Raw genomic sequence first — 17,223 nt, 5'->3', positions numbered from 1 at the left:
ATATTTATATTTTTAATTTAACAAATATGGAGTAAAATATTTATATTTTAAAAAGTGTAAATATTTCTCAAAAAAAAAAATTATATTGACCTAAATCGATTCATACAAAATTTGATAAATTTTATCTTGCTTCATATCAGATAAATAGAAATTCCATAATTTATGAAGTACTGATATTTTGTATAGATATGTTTTGAATACGATATTTATTGATATTTGTTTGATATATATTATGTCTAATCGTATAAATAATTAAAACATTAAAAATAATTAAAAAAATTAATTTATATTTTAATATCAATAAAATATCAAAATATCATTATAACTTATTTAAAAAATACTTTACATTTTATATGTATACATATTTTCGTATCTTATAAGATTTTAAAATTCGCATGTCAACGTATTTTGTATGGCATCATATTCCAAATCTGCATCAGGATTCGTAAATCATAGACCAAAATAAAATATTAAAAAAGAACCATTATTATTGAATTGAATATTTTTATTTTGAATCTGAATACATGTAAATGGACTTATGCATTACGTGGTTAAACTAATATTTTTTTTAAAGTTAAGAGTGAAATTTAAATTTAAAATCTCTTAACAAAAATAAAAGAACTATATTATTTACATTATAATTTATTGGATGATTAAACCAACATCTTATTTTAGGTACACATAATAATGTTACTAATTTAATCAGCTACAGTATGATTTAACACCGAAAAAAAGAAGAATCAATTTTAACTTTCCGAACTTAAAATATTACCAAAATATTTGCAACTCAATTGAATTGGATTGCAATTTCTAAACGTGTAATAAAATTTAAAAATAAAATTGGTTACATAGTGTAAAATTAATGAAATGTAGAAGAGAAAGGGATATATACGAAGAAATGATAAAAAAAAAGGATTGATTGAGAGAGACGAAGAAGCATTCAAATAGCTGGAGCTGCTTTACCTGTACCTTCACCAACACGCGCCTTCTTCAACGCTCCAGCACCTTTTTCCTTTTTCTCTTTCTCCTGTACGTTCATCTTCTTTCGTTGATCGTGTTTTGAATCATTTTCCTTTATTTTATGCGATTCGCATTGGAGATAGTTAGGTTTTTAATCTATAAATTTGAAGAATGATATAGGATAAATAATGAATAATGTTTGGAAATTTACATTGATCTCTGAATTTGTGAAAAAGGAGAATGTTTACTTAATGAAAAGTCAAACCTTCTATTGTCCAAATCCAGCATTGTTAGGTGTTGCGGTTTGGAACTTTGGATTGACTTTGGAAAAGTTTAGATCCTAAGTACTAGCTAGAAGGAAATTGAAGAATTCTGTGCTTGCCTTCTAATCAGTTTTATGTCAAAAGCTGATGTAGGTGGCATATATATTGCATTTCTTTTGGTTTGGTTGAGAGTGAACACACGCAACAAGGATCCCCGAAATTCCCTTTGAACTCTGTTTCTGTTCATGTCCTGAACTTCTGTTTCACAGTAAACATTCTACCCAATCAATTTGGTCACTGATGTGGCCCTTATACCTGTTATTCAACAAGATTCTTAAGACAGAAGATGAAAGAGAATTGAAAGGAGATAATTTGAGTGCCATAGATCCCTACTTGTTTCAGCATTCATCAAGTAACAATAACATAGAGTCCCATCTTCCCTCCTTACGCCGCTCGCTCTTTGTTGATGTAAGTGCATGTGATTCTGGCTGATATCTTTTTCTTTGTCTATCAGACTGCTATTATTTTACCGTTGATTTTGTCTGCTTATAGGTACCACATGTAAACCAAATATATACATGGGATTGTGGCCTTGCTTGTGTCTCGATGGTTTTGAAAACTATTGGTGTTAACGACCGTGATATTCAAGCACTGGCTGAGCTATGCTGCACTAATAGGTCTTTCCCACTCTAAGAAGCTTGAAACTCCTAGTTGCTATGTTATGTGAAATGCTTGTAGTCCTAGATGATGTATAAACATGAGTATGTCTACTGAAGGAAGTAAAATTGTGATTTTTTAACAGGGTAAACTGTCTATAGTAGGCACACACAACTATATGTTGGACTCACTGCATATTAAACACAAAGTTGAGAGTGTGCACCATAGGATTATGCCTATAGAAGTACCTTTCTAGTCTTCCTCTCCTTCCCTTTGCTCTGTCCAATTGAAAACCATTGAAAATCTTAGAATGTTTATCAGGTGCAGGATTTCTTAGTATATTCACATTACCTTTTGGACCAACCTGTGAGTCTGTGACCAAATGGTCTATGCCTAGATACATACATTTTCTAGACTAGTTACATAGAAATATAAAAATTGTACTTCATTTTTGTGTCGGGTTCTGTTATTCAAAATTGAAGTTTCCATTTGCTGATGATCATACTAAACTAAATGCCTTTCCTTTGAACATTGTTTCTGCAGTATCTGGACAGTTGATTTGGCATATTTGTTGCAGAGATTTTCTGTTGCATTTTCCTATTTCACTGTAACATTTGGTGCAAACCCAAACTATTCTGTTGAATCCTTTTACAAGGTGATTCTCTGGCTCCATAAAGTAGTTTCATGCTCTTTATTTTGAATAAATCCCAGCTTATGAATAGTTTTCCAAATATCAGTTTAATTTTCCAGAGATTCACTTGATCCTAGAGTGATTTTTTTTTTTTTACCGTCCTGCAGTAACTCCTGGACTAATTACTTCTATTTGAGGACCACTTGTTATAATCTTTCCAAGAGCATGTTGATATTCCAAAAATTTCAGGGACAAATAATGAGCTTTTATCCTAATTTTATCTTTGTGCACTTAAGTCTTTGTAGTAAGATGAATTTAAGAGATGAGCTTTTCTTTGATAGTGACTGGGATATGAGTTAAAATATACCAGTACTACAATAAATTTATCAAAGCTTACATTGTCTTGAAGTACACCATTGAATGCTATATAGTTAAGTTTGACAGCAAGGTGGACTTGTTTTGCCTAAAATGTTTCCACGCTTGGCTAAATGCCTCTTTGAAACTTGTGATAAATGTTGTGTAGGAGGAATTGCCTAATGATCTAGTCAGAGTAGATATGTTATTTCAAAAAGCAGTGGAGTCTGGAATTGACATACAGGTCTGTTGTCCTTGTTTTTACTGGATCCCTTCAGTTTCGGTTTTAAGAGAATTTCTGTGATTCACTCCTATTGGAGAAGAAAAGAAGTTTAGGATCATTTATTTTCTATTAATGGTTTATTGTTATACTTAGATTTTAATAAGAACTAATTAAATGGTGGAAAATTAGTTGCACTTTTAATAAGAATAGGAAAATTGAAGTGGTGTTTTTATCACAAAAACAGGGATAAAAGATAAAGTTGTGTGTTCTGCCAGATTTGTTGGACTAGAGGAAACTAACAACTAGATACATTTTATTCACTAGCAACTTTGTCATTTATTTATAATATTTAGTCAGCAAACCTTTCCATCGTTTTGCAGTGTAGATCAATTAGTGGAAGAGAGATTTCCATTCTCATATTGTCAGGGAAATATATTGCTATTGCATTAGTTGACCAAAGCAAATTGAGGTACAGGTTTTCTTCTTATCTGTTCTGTTCTTTTTTGGCCTCAATACTTAATTGATGATAGCTTTTCAACATTGACATACTCCACGTTCTTACCAACTTTTTACGTAGTGTCCGTGGTAAACAAAGTTTATTCATTTGATACCATCCTTTTTAGAAGAAATTTGTCACTCCAATTGCATTATAACACATGTTTTTTGTTTATAACTTCTTCCTTGATCATGTCATTATTCTCGCTGGAGAAGTGCAATTCAATCTGCTTCTGAAAAGTTTCTGTTTTAGTCATGTATTGCAAGATGATGTTCATGTTCCTGAAGTTTCCAGCAATAACCCTGGCTATACTGGTGAGCACTGAAATTCCAGCTTTGCATTACTTGTGTGCATTTTCAATGTATTGTTTCTGTTGAAGTTGCCAGCATACGTGTCTCCTACACATGTAACTAGCATTTATTTTATGTAAATATTTAACATCTTCAGTGTTTAGTTATCTTCTAGATGGTTTTTTACCATCTAAAATTCAGTCCTCGAAATATCAATGTTGCTACATTTAAAGCTTACTGTCAGATATAAAGCTTGAAGAACTTCTCAATATTTCTTCCACCTATGTTGAATCCTATGGTTTACATCTTTTCTCATTTTCCCATCATTTTGATGATGAACCCCAGGAGCTTAAACTGTATGCCCGGGAGTATGGTATAATCCTCAATTTTCACTGCTAAGCTAGAATTAGGATGCCTCTTGTTGAACCTACATTTTAATGTGCTTCTAAAACTTGTCTCTGCTAGAGCTTTTAATTCATTACCCCTCCCGACTTCTCAACTAGGACTATATTATTTGCAAAACGGAATGCTTCATGTCATAGGTTCTTGGATACTAAAGTGCACCCAATATCAAAGTCTGATTTGAATGGCGAGATTCCCTTTACTATTTCTTTCATACAATATATAGGTAAAAGTACAGGTATCTAGGACAGATTTTTTTATCTAATTCGGTGGTTTAAATACCAAGTTACAGATATTGTAGTGTGATATCTACCCTAATTTTACTCACTATAATAGCTATATATTCTATATATGGAAATATAATACATACACCTAGTGTGTTCTTAAGGCTCATCTATAGGTATAGAGAAGACTCCTATAGTATGTGTAAGACTAGTTTGTACTTAAGCAGGGTAGCTGATGTATTATGTATATATTTTACGCATTATTATGCTATGTTAGGCGCTTATATTAGAAACAGCTGTATCTGCAGATCTTCTAAAGTTCTAATCAGTAAATTTCAAGGTTCTACTTGCTTAAAATCATGAATGAGAGTTGACATTATTTTAGTATTATGTGAAAGCAGTATATTTCATCATCACAATATCCTATTTCTATTATTCAATTTGTTAAGTTAATTACTGAATTAAAAAATTCCATCCACAGGTCACTATGTTTTGATATGTGGCTATGATGCTGGAGCAGATATGTTTGAGATTAGAGATCCTGCCAGCTCTAAGTAACCCCCCTTTTTTCTCACGATTATCTGCAGAATATCTTGTATTATATTAATGGCTTTTATTTTTTCTCTGCACAATAATATTTTATGCTTATTAAGATCCCTGTACTATCAACAGTTATTATTTGGATCCCTAACTCATGTCATTTAATGCATAAACTTAGATGAGAAAAACCATCCATGTAAAATATTCATAGTGAATTTGTGTGCTCATAGATCTAAGCTACAACTTGAAGATTATATTCATGAATCATGATACTGTGGCTGAATTGGCCGAATTAGCAAGGGGCAACAAAAACAAATGACACTGATCTTCATGAAAAGTAGAAATTCTTGAACAACTTGCACTGATAAGACAAGCCCCTTTTTTTGCATGTTGTTTGACGGGATTAACTTATTGCCGTGAAATTTTTATGATTTTGATTCTAAAATAAGAGTTTGTTGTTCACTTTATAAATCACAAATTTAAAATTCGCTAAAAATTATGCAGGAAGCATAAAAGGATATCTTCAAAGTCCTTAGAAGAAGCTCGCAAAGCCTTTGGGACAGATGAGGATCTTCTCTTGGTAAGTTAACGGGCCACAAAATTACCTCAAGTCATGCTCAATCAACCATGTTCCTTTTATTCATTTTTGAGTAACCGATGTTTTAAAATAAGTTCAATTGCATGTTCTATTGACATCATTTAAACCTCTAATAAACAATTTGGTTTTTTCTTATGGTCAAATTTTGAGCAAGAATGGTGTCGATAGATGTATTTTGTTTTGAATAATTATTGTTACTTGTTCTCGGTTCCAGGGACATCGTCAAGGTTTGAATTTTAAAATGTTTGCTGATGATTTAGGATTCTATTAGAATTGGATGGATGCTGATAAACATTCACTCTATATGTATCTACAGCTAAGCTATAGGTTCCCTGTAACATAACAAAGTTTTATGATTTTCCTCTTTATTTTGCTACATAAGTTGTGTGATTCTTGAGTGGATGTCACTGTCAAAATCAACTGCTTTCTTTTGTGCTGCTAAATGCTTAACAAGCTTCTTTAGCTGGTTAGTTGTCTCTGTATATGATGGTTAATGGGATATTAGAACATTTCCAGTACCATCATCTTCATTTTTGGATCTAGTGGAAGTTTTTATCATCTTCATTTCGAACCTATAGTGGAAGTTTTGATGATCAATCCATTTTTATTCTTATAACCTTGTTTTTATCATAATTTTCTCATTTATTCGGAGTATTCCTACTAATTACTCAACTCAAGTTGATAACTTGATGCTATTGTGTGAAGTGATTATTTTTCTTGTATGACCAACCAGATATCTTTGGAGAAGAGCAAGAACCACCATCAACTTTCAAACCAACTTTCCACTGATGTCAATATGGATTCTTCAATTTCTTCTCCTCTGCAATAATTTGCCATTTTTTTTCTATTTTGCATATATTACATATTCCTTTTATGTTAATTTAGTTGCTAAAAGAGAATCATAGCTTCTCTTATATTTATATTCCCAGTAAAATCCCGTTAAAATGGTAATATTCCGGCCTGTATGCATTGTGTAGATACGTAAGATGCATTACTGAAAATTGTATAGTAGCAATCAATTCATTGTAATGTTATGTAAAGATCATGTATACCTTCTCGGAAAGATGTGAAACAGACAACTAAATTATCATGAATGGATTCAGAGTTTAATGGACAGAAAAACTTTTTGCCTGAAAATTATTAAAATAAAAATGTCATTTAGTTCTGGAAACTATCCATTTTGTAATGTGTCGGCTGCTTCCATTAATCTTGTATCACGTGAGATTGTGATTATTTATTAATTGTTTTTCTCCTTTATGGCCGATTGTTATTCAGCTGATGTATCTTTTTGAAATAAATTCAATATGTTTAGTGATTACAGATGAATTCTACTATCTGGGCAGTTCCAGCTATTTGCTTCAGGTATTCTCTATTCAACAAATGCATGTGATGTGATACATTTATATCAGTGAACCACATATGCATTCATGACCTGCTTGGACCATTAAATGCATCCTTCTTTCTATGCATCTGATACACCTAATTTTTTCTAAAGGAGCGTGTTGGCTCTAAATGCATGAATGGATGTGTTATATATATATTTTATGCTATAATTACTTATACAATCTTATTCTTGTGTCACTCCCACATGCAAAGAAGTGGGATACAACCCGGGTTTTGGGGCTTTTCACCATTTGGCACTGCTTTTAATATTATTTTATCTACTAAACTTTGGATTTAGCTGTGTTTCTTATCTTAAAAAATTCAGAATAGACTACTAATTTGATGAGTAAGCATGGTTAAGGTTCAATAATTATATTCTCTGTGACTATGCCATTGCTGTGTTTCACTCAAACAATTGTCATCATTGTGATTGTCGTTTTGTGAATGACGGTGGTGGAGAACATGGTAATGGAAGAAGGGAAGTGAGTTGGTCAAAACGGTGATAGATTCTGTAAGGGGATGTGGAACTCACTTTCCCAAGAATCTTCTAAAACAGAGTTCCCCGACACAGCGTCTCTCTCCCGCAGAACAACCAGACATGTTCTCCATAACTAGCTTGTACTAGTACTATTAATATATAATTATCACCATCATCATCATTATCCATATTTTTTTAGGACGTGATCATCAACACCACCATCATTATCATCATCATCATCATCAATTCTTCGTATATTATTATAATGTCATTCTATACCTGCAAGTCCACAATATATAATTGTTATATTTTACTGGTTGAACTTTACATCTTTTGTGTTTGCCACTCAGCCCACTCGTGCATGTTCTTTGGAAGTTACTTTCCTGCTATTGCGATGTGCGAGATTATTGTAGTTTTCCGGGTATTTATAGTTACATTTTATTGATCAAACACCTCAATAATTAGTATTTTCCTCCGATTGTTATCCTTTCAATTATCAACTATCTTTCAGATTTTTTGAATTATTTATTATATAGGAGGAGGAATGTGCAAGTGCGATTTCTGTTTCCTTCCCCGATTGTATTTCCCACATTCTTAATCATATAATAAATTTTCTGACCAATACAAATTCTCCTTTGGTTAATCGGCCTAATATAATAGACACATGCACCATGGTTTTGAGAACCGAATAGAACCAATTGGTTTAACTGAATTAATCAGAATTTAGTTATTAAAACCGAATTGGTTGACAATGAATCAGACAAAAAACTAGAAAAATTGTCAAAATTCAGTTCACCGGTTGAGCTAGTGTAATTTTTAAGTGGTTAATCGGTTAAAAATAATAGAACACAAAAAAATATATTTATATATATAAATATATTATTTCATTATATCTGATTTAGTTTTGGTTGTCAACAATCAGTTTTCAGAACCTTGAGATGCACTTACCAACCCCCACCCTAAATACCCAAAAACAAAAACGAATGAGAAAACTGAATAAAAAAGGTTCAGGCCCAATTCCCTAACTCCCTAGAAGTTGGCTCTTTGTAAAATAAGAATCTATATCAAAAGTGGACAAAGGCAAAGGCAACAATCTCCTAATTTTCTTGTAATCACTTTGCTGATTTAGAACTTAGAAGAGTCCAAGTTGCTGAGTGAGAAATATAAAATAGTCAATTATAAAAATATAAAGAGAATTTCAAGTTACTAAGTAGCCAGTGGTACTCAACTCGAGTTTAATTTTTTTTTTGTGACTGAAATAAATTAAACAAAGAAAAACAAAACAAATAAAATAAGGAACTGCTTAAATAGTGGGGCAGTCCCGTTTAAGACTACTTTTAAACTCCTCTTAAGGTGAAAGAAGCTCCACATGCAAAAGTTGTAACTTCATCGTCATCTTTGTCGTAGTATCTGCCACCGTGTTTGCATCTTTCATAATCAAACGAAAGTCAACACGCCAATTCTAATGCATGATATCTCTTATTTTGAGCACCAATAAATCAATAAACCCAAAACCATCTTGAGTAACAAGATTAAATGCTTCCACACAATCCGTCTCACAAATAACATTTCGTTGACCCACATCCCAAGCTAAGAGATATCATCTCCAAATAGCAAACAATTCTCCTTGAAGAATACTATTACTCTCGATCATTCCCAAACACCCCCTTTGCCAACTCCCATTACAATCTCTAATAACACAAGCAAAACCAACACTATCACCCGAACAAAAATAACTAGCATCACAATTAATCTTAAAAGTACCAATGGATGGGGGATTCCAAAAACCATTTAGAGTAGAGGGAAAGGACATACGTTGTAATTCAAAAATATTCCTAAGCTCCTTTTCTGAAGTTAATGCCAGACAAATCACTTTTTCCGGAGGCCAAGTTTCATAGGTATTAAATATGTCATTATTCCTTACTCGCCATATCCACCAAAGTCCCGAAAAGAACTTGACGGATGCTTTCTGCTATGATACAAGAACTAGTTCTTCAAATCCAAAGGATGACAAGAAATATCCAACATATGCCAAACAAGCTGAGCTTTTGGACAATCCCGAATACAATGTAAAACCGATTCCTGGTTAGAAAGACATATTGGACACCTATTCGATGACGACATCCCTCTTCTAAAGTGAAAACTTGCAGTAGGAAGAGCCTCCTTAAGACACAACCAAGCCAAAAACTTATGCTTTTCCGGAACAAGCTGACGCCAAAGCCAAAGCCAATTCTCCCCGCTCCTCCCAACCAAACAGTTGCTTACACAACCACAAGTAACCATTGCGTGAGTTATAGACTTTGGTAGCAGACCCACTCCAATACCAACCCACTTCTGGACTTGCTTGTTCATCTGGATTGTAAGAGAGAATATTACCTTTCAGATTTTGAGATAAAGAAGAATAAATAGTATCCAAATACCACCTACCAACCGACCAAATATCCTGTATCCGGAGATTCGAATCAGAAATGTAAACATAATCCATCTCATTAGATAACCGTCCTTCTCTCCTCCAGCTAGAAAACAAAAAATTTTGGTTCAAATCTCCAATACACCAAGCAAACCCATCCTTCAACACTTCCCAAGCCTTGCAAAGACACCTCCAAATGGGAGAGTCCTTGTTCTTAGGATAACTAAAACAGTTATATAGAGATGATCGGTACTTGGCATCCAACAATTGGACCCATAGTTTGTTTGGCTGCTGGAAAAAAGTCCAAACTAGCTTCCCAAAAAGAGCAATATTTACACAATAAGAATCTCTAATCCCCAAACCTCCATATTTTTTTGGAGTAACCAGTACCTTCCAACTAACAAGATTCAATCTTCTTCCATCAATTTGTCCTTTTTCAAAGAAAATTCTTCATCATATACTCCAATTTACTGATGATTCCTTTGGAAAAAATAGAGACTTACATCTAGTACGTGGAAATAGCGGCGACAACAGAATTAACCAAGAAGAGTCTACCAGCCCGATTGAGTAAACTCAAATTTAATTAACCGCTTTGGATAGCTACTCTCTTCATTAACATTAAATGTTTTCATTTATTACTTTCGCCTATAGTAGTTGCTGCATAAAATGTTCACCCATTTAATCACAAAAACAGAGGAAGTTCACCCACCACTATTTGTTTCCAAATTTCTAGTTTTCTACTTCTTTTGTTTAGGAACAATGTATGTTTCAACTTAAAATAGAGTTCACCGGTTCACCCATCCCTATTTGGATGAATGTCAGAATGTGATAGCTATTGCCGTATTGTACACACTTTATTTGAAAAAACACTTGCATGTTTGATTAAAAACAAAAAAAACAAAAATACTATTTGCATATTAAAATTAGTTATTAAAATATAAAATCAGTTATTATGTATTTATATATAAACATATTTATAATTTAATTTATTTTTAGTATGTATTTTATATTTTTGTATATTTTTATATTGATAATTGATTTTAGTATATATTTAATATAGTTAAAAAAATAAATACAATATATATTTTTATAATATTTACAATTACATTTCTTTACGAGTAACTTCTAATTATTATAGATTAGAAGTGTATAAATATGTTTTCCATATCTGAGGATAATGCTCTTTTTTATATAAAATTTAATTAAAATATATTAATAGCATAACAAGAGTTAAGTACGATTTTGGTCTTTAAAATATATATCAAAAAAAATTTTGTTTCCAATCTTTTTTTTCATACAAAATCGTTCTTTTTATTTAAATATTAAAAAAATAAGAGAAAGAGTATTTTTTTTCCCTCCAAAGGGAGACGGAAAGAAGAAGAAGGGAGAAGAAAAAAAGAAGAAGAGGCTATCACTATCCACCTCTGTCTCCATTTTCGCCGTCACCTTCGTACGATTTTGGTCCCTAAAATAAGAACGATTTTAAAATTAAGTTAAACCTTAAGAGCGATTTTGTATCTAAGAAAAGGTTGAGGACGAAAAAAATTTTCAGCCTTTAAAGACCAAAATTAAACTTAACCCAGCATAACAATATCTACAATATAATAAAATAACATTGGTATATTATATTAACTAATTTAATTGGAGAAGAAAATTTTGGCCCCAGAAAGAATATGTACATTGACATGAACATAAACAGTCCTCAACAAAAATGTGCATTGTCTTTAATGAAATCGGATCAAATGTTGATCATACCACATTACCACCTCCTAAAAGAAATTGGTATGGAAAGTGATCTTAGAGGATAAGACCCTATGATATGGATTGGTGAAAGTTAAATTGACTCATGGTCACTATTAACCTACCTTTCTTGTTGACCATCAACCTATTTTCACATTTTGCATTGCCTAAGTTGATATGGATGGCACCTTCTGCTTACAATAAGTTATCCTATAACCAACTTAGGTTAATCGAATTGTTAGCCCACTTATCCGCTTAAACAAGTGTTGATAATGAGAGATATTGTAAAAAAAATTATCCTATTAAGAATGAGTAGACATATATAAAAACCATTGTGAGTAAAGAATTAAGCCATGGATGACTTATTCATTTATGTATTTGAAAGGTGATAGTGAAGTGGGAGGCATGTGGAGGATGAACAGGCGTAGGTGCTGGCCATGACTGTAGAGAGAGTACGACATTTTCATTGAAAAAGTAAAAGTGAGAGGCACAGTAGCCCATGTTATACAAAAAGTTTCAGACCAGGACACACCCCCCTCCCCCTTCCCTAACACGAATCATTGTCCTCTTCCTCCAATTCCATAAATATCTTAAATAATAATAACCTTAATTACAATTTAGCTAGAGAGAGATGGTCCAAATCCACCTAATTCTAATCGAAAAATAAAATACATATTTTATATTTTGAAAAAGAAAATGCAAATTGGTTCGTGGTTAAAAGGAATGAAGCTAAGGAGAGGAACCGTTGGTTGGATGGGAGTAACACTTAATAATGCCAAATCCAACGTATCCATTATTCGGCGGATCTCTGATACTACCCTCTTGCATCTGCATGCTATGCTCTATGCTATGTTGGTGTCTTATTCGTACAATAACCAAATTGGAATGAAAGCGACGGTGAAAAGAATATCTCCCTCTCTGCTTTTTCTACTTTTTCTTTTATTTTGTCTTCTCATCCCATACAAATTTGTCATGTCTTCCACCAACACAACTTCAACCTCAACTTGATCACAACATTCAATTTTAATTTAGCCCTCTTATTAAATGAGATAGTGTTCAAAGGGCATGGAGATACATTTGATCATTGCAAGTTTATGTGAATTATACAAAGACATTGATATCAATCAATCTACATATGCTAATCACTGTTAACAAAAAATATGTTTCATTATAAAATTTGTAATTTTAATTTTTATGCCTTCTTCCCCTTGTTCTTATGACTTATATTCTATATAATAAAAGTAGAATATAAAATAATTTTATATATATTTAATTATATAATATTATATTAACAAAATAATTTATTTTTATGTTGATTATATAAATAATTATCTAAAAAATAAATATAATTAAATAACTATGTAAAATATTTTATAATATTAATACATTAAAATTAAATTCATAAAAATAATAGATAAAAAGTAAACTTGAGCACATAAAATTACAAATAATATAATTATTAATTAGTTTGGTGATTATGCTAAATTTTTATAAAAAAAATTGTGAATTTAATCCTTATTTTTTTCACTACATACATAACTTTTATATATATATTATATAATATATTAGGGATGCGAATAGAATAGAGTAAGATATATTATGAACTCATACTTTATCCTATTCGCAGACAAATTTACACTGTACTCTATCCTTAGTATCCTATTCACAACAAATAAGATAAACAAACCTATCTAAACAGATCGGTCCAAATTGAATAACCGCGCCATTAGAATATAGGTTCTCAGGCTCTCAGCCCTATTAAGAACTCACCGGCATGGCATGCAGTCCAGTTCTGGCACAAGTTGAGCCCTGACTTGCCATTTGGAATTGCTCCTTTCTCTACCTCAGAAATGAATCAAGTGGGCAACAGGTAACCAACTGGCTTTGTGAGAAGGTAATTTATTTGTCCATTTAAATAAATATTAGAATTTAAATACTGTAAATAATAAAAAAAATGTGCAATATCAATTTTTTCATCTTTTATTTTTCGGAAGAACATCACTTTGGGTAAAGAATAATATTACATTATTTGAATTTTGAGTTTAATATTTTCTCTCTCTTTGAAAGTTATTTTACTTATTTTATTTAAGGACACTCTACTATATAGATTGGGGTGGTATAAAAAGAAAATATAAATTCTTTTTATAATTATTTTTTATTATCTTATTGTTATTCAAAATGTGAATCCTATTTTTATCAATTTTTCTTTCATCCTATTAAAAAAAATATCTATAAATTTACATGTGTACCTTATAATTCACCTTTTATTTAAGTCTTAAAAGATATAGATATTATTTCCACAAATGTGCAAAAGTGAATTTACGTTCAAAAGTACACACACAATACTAAAATAGCCATTTCGTATAACCGAAACGGGTTTTTGACTTTTGGCCCACTTTACAGCCCCTTATGGGAAACGAATGCTAAAAAAATAATTTTATTTAAAATTAAATTAACGTTTTTATTAGTTAAATTAAATTAAATAAAAAATGACGAAAATGTTATTTAAACAAATAATTTTGAAGTATTTTATAATATTTATATTTCAAGTAGTGATGTGGTATGGCCTACGATGTTGGTATGTTACTTGATTATGAGTTTGTGGGTGTCCCACATCCACCCTCTTGAAGATTTTGAATTCGCTGGCTTATACAAAATTTTGGAAATTATTGGAGGGAATGGAAGATTGACGGTTACTCAAGGATATAATTTCTTATGGTATGGTAGGTACTTGTCATCATATGAGATATAATGTTAATTCATCACGGACACGTCACTCACCTCCCCACTTTCTAGGTTTAAATTCAATTCACAACTTTTACATTTTTTTACATTTTAAATACGGAGTTTCACTTTAGAGAATATTTAAGGTTTTTAATTTTTTTTAAAAAGCAATGTAGAAATGAGTTTAGGGGTGGAAATGGACAGGGTAGAGTATAGTTTGAAGCCAACCCTAATTCTATCCGCGGATTGAGAATATTCCAACTCTAATCGTATCCGTTCTCAACTTGCGGGTATCCAACCCTACATGTGGGTTACAAAAAAGATACAAAATTTTTATATAACTTCATGATAATTTAAAATAGAACTAATTTTTATGTTTAAAAAAGTATTAAATTATCAATTAATGATCTTCTTTTAGTGGCTAAAGATTTTTTACATTTAGTGAGAGGTTTTTGGTTCAACATCAACTTAAAACATATTTTTATATAAATATATAACATATACATATAGAGCAATGCTAGGGGCCAGCAACATTTGTGATTGATAGCCATCAACTAGCCATCAATGATGATTTAATGGTGTGAGATTGGTGTGAGATTTCATCCAATGACTCACCTTTCTCTGCTGGTTACATGCAGGCCAAAATGCAATAAAATTGCTGGGCCCCTAAACTTTTCCATACATATATAGGGTGTGAGTTGGTCGGATAAGATTGAGACTCAACTCGCACTCTACCCGACTAACACGAGAACCCAATCCACACCCAACCCTACCCGCTGCAGATTGAGTTGACAACCCTACCCAATCGGGTGGGATCGAGTTAAGTACTTGCGGGTAGAATACATATTGCCACCTCTAAATGAGTTGAATTAAATTAAGTTTAAATTATTTAAACTTAATGGATTCATAACTCAACTCATTCATAATTGAATTTAATTTTAAAATTAATTTTAATTCATACAAAAATAATAATACACATTTAATTTTTTTTATAAACTAAATCTAACTAAATTAAATAATAATATATAGAATAATATTAGATATAACTGATTTTATTATGTTAGACAAATTTAATTAATAAAAAACTTAAATATTAGTATTATTGTTCATAAAATACAAGAATAAACTCACATAATAATGATATGAATAAAAAATTTAAATTAGTGAAGATTTAAACAAAAAGTGTTTTTAGGCTATGAGATTTTAAAATTCAAAATAACCTGCCATATTTAAAACTCGACCAACTTGATTTGGACCAAATCAAATTAAAATAGTCCTTTTATTAGTGTAATTTATATGCTTTACAAGAAAATAATATTTAAAATGGTCTTTGAATATTTATAAATGAATCAAAATAGTTTTTTATTTTTTAAATGTCCAAATAAATTCTTAAAATTGACTCTCATAAATTTACAATTCTCAAGAACTGAATTTATCTATCAACCATTACTATAGAACTGAATTAGACTATGAAGTACTAAGATGACATCCTAACAAAAAAAATAACGTAGACACCATTTGAATATAATTAAAATAGTGTTTTAAATTGGTTGACTAAACTTATTTAGTCCATCTTATTATTATAAATTCCCAAGTCCAAAATGAACATAACACATTTGCGCTCTATTGATGTAATGCTTCTCACTTGAATTGTTCCTACCTTCACTTTCTTCTCTTCTCTCCCCAACGCCTATCATTAAGACATTAATCATCAAGCATAAGGAGCAAAACACTAAAAGAGATAGAGGAGAAGATGAAACTTTAGATGTTATCTTCCATAGGATTTAGGAATTTATAATTAATTAATTATATGGAAGGAACCAAATTTCGGGATACCATTTTGATCATCTTTGTGTAATATTCACATCACTTTAGAGTAAATAGCCAAAATCATCTCTGAAAAATACTCAGATTTTTATTTTGGTCCTCAAAAAATAAAGTTAATCAAAAGCATCCCCAAAAGATACATGATTAGTCACGTTAGTTTTTCTGTCGGTTAGATGATAATGTGTCATGTTAAGTGCCATATGGCATATGATGACGTGAAGGACTAATGCCACGTGTCACAAGATGATTGGTAGATGTGTCAGATCAATAACACCTGGCATGCCACATGTCAGATCAGTAACACGTGGCATGCCACGTGACACTTGAGATATAAAAAAGTTATTTATAATCAAAATAGTTCTTAAAAGTTCAGACATAAATTATTTTCATCCCTAAAATTTTAAAAATTAATCAAATTAGTCCTTATATAATTTTTATTTTTTCTTGATAATATTATTTAAAATATTTTTTGATACTACTAACTTTAATAAAAATGTAATTGACAATTAAAAAATTAGTAATTATATCTTTTCTTCTTAAAAATTTTTTCAATAAAAATATTTCTCTTTTAATTCTTGTCAAAATTTCTCTTATTCTTTTCTATTCTAAAACATTTTTTTTACATTATTACATTTTGCTGGAATATATATATATATATACAAAATTGAAATGTAGGTATTTATTAACCTAAACAAAGTTATCTGCTCAAAATCAAAATTTATGTATGTTAACCTAAATGAAAGTAATACCATAATAAAAAAATATATAAATTTTTATTAACTTTGTTTATATTATTAGTATATTTAATTAATTGATAAAATTATAGAAAGTAACACCAAATTATGAATATACATTAAAAAAATTTTAAATATATCTATATATTAATATTTTAATAAATTTTAATCGTTAATTTTAATTATTAAAAAATATATAATATATAACTAAAATTAACTAATAAAATTCACTAAAATAGTAATGTACCGACTTAAAAACTTTGTATTACATTAAGTTCCTCATATTAGT

At 30.7% G+C, this 17,223-nt stretch overlaps 1 protein-coding gene across 3 annotated transcripts; it reads left to right on the top strand.

Moving 5' to 3' along the window:
- The first annotated feature begins 882 nt into the window (after positions 1-882).
- LOC107480883 (guanylyl cyclase 1) lies at positions 883-6,795 on the top strand. 3 transcript variants are annotated; one of them, XM_016101086.3, is made up of 10 exons: positions 883-1,029; positions 1,377-1,691; positions 1,776-1,900; positions 2,424-2,535; positions 3,035-3,109; positions 3,469-3,557; positions 3,837-3,898; positions 4,982-5,054; positions 5,545-5,620; positions 6,372-6,787. In XM_016101086.3, the coding sequence occupies exons 2-10, from the start codon at positions 1,524-1,526 to the stop codon at positions 6,465-6,467; spliced, it is 876 nt and encodes a 291-aa protein (XP_015956572.1). In that variant the 5' UTR covers positions 883-1,029; positions 1,377-1,523; the 3' UTR covers positions 6,468-6,787. The 3 variants fall into 3 exon arrangements, with proteins under 3 accessions (XP_015956572.1, XP_015956571.1, XP_020994718.1); XM_016101085.3 differs by having other exon boundaries at positions 1,368-1,691; XM_021139059.2 differs by lacking the exon at positions 3,035-3,109 and having other exon boundaries at positions 1,368-1,691; positions 6,372-6,795.
- The last annotated feature ends 10,428 nt before the right edge of the window (positions 6,796-17,223 follow it).

Source organism: Arachis duranensis, chromosome 3 (genome assembly GCF_000817695.3).
Source record: "Arachis duranensis cultivar V14167 chromosome 3, aradu.V14167.gnm2.J7QH, whole genome shotgun sequence".
NCBI lineage: Eukaryota > Viridiplantae > Streptophyta > Magnoliopsida > Fabales > Fabaceae > Arachis > Arachis duranensis.
Note: the sequence above shows the minus strand (reverse complement) of the source record. Positions and strands in the feature narration are given on the sequence as shown.

Bases quoted from the DNA above. Each gene is read 5' to 3' on its own strand.
- LOC107480883 (XM_016101086.3), top strand. From the start codon at position 1,524: ATGTGGCCCTTATACCTGTTATTCAACAAGATTCTTAAGACAGAAGAT. The intron at 3,899-4,981 runs GTGAGCACTGAA...TTCCATCCACAG, and splicing joins CAATAACCCTGGCTATACTG to GTCACTATGTTTTGATATGT. The intron at 5,621-6,371 runs GTAAGTTAACGG...ATGACCAACCAG, and splicing joins CAGATGAGGATCTTCTCTTG to ATATCTTTGGAGAAGAGCAA.